The sequence below is a fragment of the Triticum dicoccoides genome, chromosome 1A (genome assembly GCF_002162155.2).
Source record: "Triticum dicoccoides isolate Atlit2015 ecotype Zavitan chromosome 1A, WEW_v2.0, whole genome shotgun sequence".
NCBI classification, from domain to species: domain Eukaryota; kingdom Viridiplantae; phylum Streptophyta; class Magnoliopsida; order Poales; family Poaceae; genus Triticum; species Triticum dicoccoides.
In genome coordinates this window covers 552216902-552221372 of record NC_041380.1, presented here as the reverse complement: position 1 = coordinate 552221372, position 4471 = coordinate 552216902, and the positions used below count along the sequence as shown (strand labels likewise).

At 45.3% G+C, this 4471-nt stretch overlaps 1 protein-coding gene across 1 annotated transcript in view; it reads right to left on the bottom strand.

Annotated features, from left to right (window-relative positions):
- The window catches only part of LOC119288605 (myosin-11-like), a 17872-nt gene extending 15545 nt beyond the window's left edge, over positions 1–2327 (bottom strand). The window contains exons 1-6 of the mRNA XM_037568197.1: positions 2272–2327; positions 1291–1425; positions 789–932; positions 552–697; positions 286–442; positions 73–131 (exon numbers count right to left, since the gene is read on the bottom strand). Coding sequence (XP_037424094.1) covers positions 73–131; positions 286–442; positions 552–697; positions 789–932; positions 1291–1425; positions 2272–2274 — 644 coding nt within the window. The 5' untranslated portion in view covers positions 2275–2327. The remainder of the gene's footprint in view (positions 1–72; positions 132–285; positions 443–551; positions 698–788; positions 933–1290; positions 1426–2271) is intronic.
- Positions 2328–4471: the final 2144 nt, after the last annotated feature.

The following is a 4471-nucleotide window of genomic DNA, read 5'->3' as shown; positions in this document are numbered from 1 at the left end:
TAAATATCCTAAACTGGATAACTTCTGAACGAATTATCTGCGAAGACTCAAACTGTCAGTGTAAAAACAAACCTTGAGTTGTTGTTCCGAACAGTTTTTGCATTGCCAAATGCTTCGAGGACTGGATTTGACTGCGATGAAGCAAAATATAGATACAGGAGATTAGTTGCAGGTGAAACTACATATGGCATATAACTTCTAATGCCTTCACTGTATTTTGAACAGGAGGAATACTACCATAAGCAACAAGAAAGAACTGTAAGAATATTATGATTCCCAACTCACTTCTAAAACTTGTTGTTCAACGGTCCTCCCTCCAGTTTTAGATCGTCCACCCAAAAATGCAAGATATCTCATAAGCAGCTTTGTGGTTTCAGTTTTACCAGCACCACTTTCACCACTCACCAAAATGGAGTTGCTCTTTCCCTCATTCATCATTTGCCTGTTTCCTTATTCAAAACAATGTCACAAGAGGTACCATCAATATTGGTACTGCCCATGCAGTATATATGTTAAAGAAATTATCCATCAATATTTGTATAGGCATTCACCTGTAAGAAACATCAGCGAGTGCAAATACATGAGGATCAAGCTCACCAAAATTTGCACCTCTGTACTTCTCCATAGTACTGGGTTCAGCAATATGAGGCAGCCTTTGGAATGGATTTATTGCAATCAAAATATTGCCAGTATAGGTCTGGAACTCAAACAAAAAGTACATAAGAAAATTTAAACCCATTTACTTTTGAACATTTCTCTCATGATACAAGTGAACAACAAAAACTTACATAAATAATATTTTTGGCATATCGGACAGCGAGATTGTCCAAAACACCAGGCTCATGTAAGTATGATAAGCGTGTCATGTCATCAATTCCATCAGATAGAACTTCTGTGTCCTTCGGATGAATGTTTGATATGCTTGCAGTAACCTGGTCTCGCGAAATTAAAGTTTTCAGGACCAGAAGCATATCAATATATATCATAATACCAAACTGCAATTTAAAGGGCACACTAAAGATATGTATGTAACTGTTTTAGGTAGGTACAGATACATGTATTAACTCTTATAATTGTTACTGAATACATAGGCATCTAGTACTATAGGTACAAGTGTTGTATAAGGATATCTAAAACAGCTATAATACCTAAAAATCAACGAGTGCCTTAGGTAATAAAACTAGAAATGTAGCCCATCATGAACAAGGAAAGAGCACATTTGGACAACACAGAGAACCATTACTGATGCATGTAGCTTGTAACCGACATCACCCACACGCCCACACATACCGTCTTTCCGTTAGTAGTGCGGACATGGGCATTTCGGCCTTCAATTCGGAAGACCTCACCATCAATCCAAGCTAAATCTTTATCCTCCAGCCATACATGGGAGCCTACAACAATGTTTAATGTCCCAGCCTGAGCCTGCACATGTGGCAAGTAGGAGAGAAAAACAAGTCAGAGAAAATTCTTGTAGTTTCTGCGGTAAATGAATTGGCAAGAAGGCTCAAAACACCATTAGGGGCATAGTTTATGAAAAGCAGATAGGTGCAGTAAACCTAAGAATGGCCTGTCAAATGATGAAACTGAAACTAACGCACTCAATCTGAAAACATCCAGTACACTAACAGCGTCGTCAAGAGTAGAAGACAGCGTTGTCAATAATTTAACAAACTAGATTTCAGCTAATACTGTCCAGCATGCTTAAGCCCAGCCTAACATGATAATAACTAGAAATAAGTACTTGTCTCGCACAACGGAACCAGAAAAGCAAGGTTGCTTGATCAAATTCAGCCAATTTTGCCATGTAAAAACAAGAGGCCTTCTTCTGATATACACTCGTAGAGCAAAACGAACCTAGCTAATTAACTAAAAGTGCATTTTAGCACAAAACTCTGCGTCCTTCAGCTTTGAACTGCCCCCAACAGATCAAACAATTGAGTTATCCTGAACAGCGACACAAAATCGATCCTCCGTCACTGAGCCCATACTTAGCAAACATAATCAGTTCGGTCTTGCGTGCATCAAACCGCATGGGACACGCCGCGCGCGTGCTGACCTGAAATCCTGAATGTACTGAGTTTTCCTCGCACCATTAACGCACGATTCGAGCCCAATAAACACATTGACGACGACGCAAAACTACGGGAAGCGAGGCGCGCACGCACGCCGTGCAAACCAAACCAAAACAAGGGAATCTCACCGTCCGATATTCGTCAGACAGTTGATCTAAAAATATTCGTCAGACAGCAACAGGGCAAAACAACTCACCATGGGGTCACGCGCGGGGGAGCCGGAATGCTACGATCGTACGGGGGAGAATCGAGCCTTCGGCGGAGGCGGCGGCCGGAGGCGGGCGGCGGCGGTGTCTCCCTCCCTTGGGCCGCTCGCCGGTCGCCTCGCGGCCGCGGAGGCGGAGGGAACAGCCCGAGCCCGGTGCGTTCCGCGTCGATCGAGCGCGCGCGTGCGGGGAGACGCGCGATGCCGGCACCGGCGGTGAGCGCGCGGGCGGGCGGAGGGAGGCGAGCCGGAGCCGGAGCCGGGAGGGGAGCGGGAACGTGGGGCGCGAACCAGAGGCGAGGCGACTCCCATCTATTTTTGGCACCATGGGGTGGGGGAAGGGGGAGGGAGAGGGAGAGGGGGAGGAGGACGAGTCTGGCCGCCCGGGCGAACGTGCGATTCTGGGAGCGCCCGCCACTCGCAGCGCCACCAATGGCGCCTTGGCCAAAATCCATGGGAGGTGGGGGAGAATGGCGCCGCGCCGATGGTGCGCACTGTAGCAGTGTGACGAACGGGACGCACCAAATTTGAAAATGTTGCGTTTAGCTTGAGATGAGATCCGACGGTCGAGTAACTACGATTTCAGTTTGGCATTGATTAACAAAGACCTAAAGAAAAATCTTGCAAATCGTTGTGTTTGGTTGAGCTGCAGATTCTAAAAAAGCTGTTCTAAGCTCTGAGAAAGTTGTTGTGAACTTTTAGCTGTGGACTACAAAGTCTTTGAATCTCCTGGTGTTGTCCTACATATATTGTGTGACATGGATAAGTTGTTGAGCGAAAGCTCCCCGCTTTGGCGCCGATGAGGACGGCACCTGCGGACGGTGCTATCTTCCTGAAGACGTCGTTGTGGTTCTCTTCTTTGTGTCCGGCAAAAATGCTACACGCACCGGTTGATTATGGAGTTGCAACGGACCCTTCGGACTAACTAATCTTCTCCCCCCTTCCCATATTTTCAGGTGGGTGGGGCCCCTCCTCCCCCCTTAATCCAATTATAGTTTGACAACTCAACCTCACCCCGTAACAAGCCTGTAATTGTCCGTTGATGTAGCAAAGCTCCTATGTCCGGGCTCCGGATGAAGACCCTTGTCCATTCCAGACTTGGCAGTGGCGACACTCTGTGTCGTTCGTCCTCTTGAGGGCGTTGTCGTGGAGTCTAGGCGTGCTAGGGTGAGGCGTGGCGTTCTACTCTGACATTCCCTTGTTCTTCTTCGGCAGCATAGGCTCTGCACGGTACCGAGATCTCAGGATCTGTTTCGTAAGAGGGCTACCTCTTCATTTTGTATCGTTCGGCCTTGTACTTTGGTTGTTACTTTATCTATAAAGCAGGGCGCGAGCCTGTTTCTAGATTACAAAGTCTTTACAAATCAAGTCACATACAAGGAACGGTATTGGAGAGGTAATCACAGATTGTTGATATCCAAATGGCGCGTCGAACCTGCTATACCACAAGCAATAGAGTTTTTGTCCTTCTACAACGAGAGAGGCCACATGACCCCCATTTCCTTAACAACATGTTTGGTTAGGAGTACAGTGGTTGGAAGGAATATGAATTTAAATGGGATTGGACATGGGAGTTTAGAGGCCAATTTTCATCATTTTATTAACAGAATAGGGGGTGGGAATTGATTTACACATAACATCGCATCCCTTCATCATAACTTATGTTGCCATCTCTCGGCCAAGTCCCCATTTCCCAATAATCAAACGAGGGAATAAACACTCCTCTTAAATATTCATACATAATACTCACCCAATACCAGACGAGGGATTAGGAATATAATCATATATTCCATTTCCAAGTCACAACTCCCGACTCTAAATTCTCATTTTTCCTTCCCAAAAATTGCAAGAAAATGAAGTCGTTTACAATGTCAGAATGAATATTGATGAGATGAAAAATGTGTATGCAATTTTATCACTTCCTAGAGAAATTTGCACTATCACAAATTGAGTGTGTTCACCATCGTAGCCAAGTCAAGTTCAACTAAAATTGTGGCATCCAAAATCTAGATAGTTAACGCAGACCCAACTTGGTAGCCATGGCTTTCTCTTCTTTCATGTCGAATCATGGTTGAAGACTTGGTTGTCCGCACATAAGGCCTCACCACGATGGTCTCGGGCAATGAAACTCACCAAGCTTCCACTGTTCTCCAGGAAGCATGCATCTACATTTAACTTTACAAACCTTTCA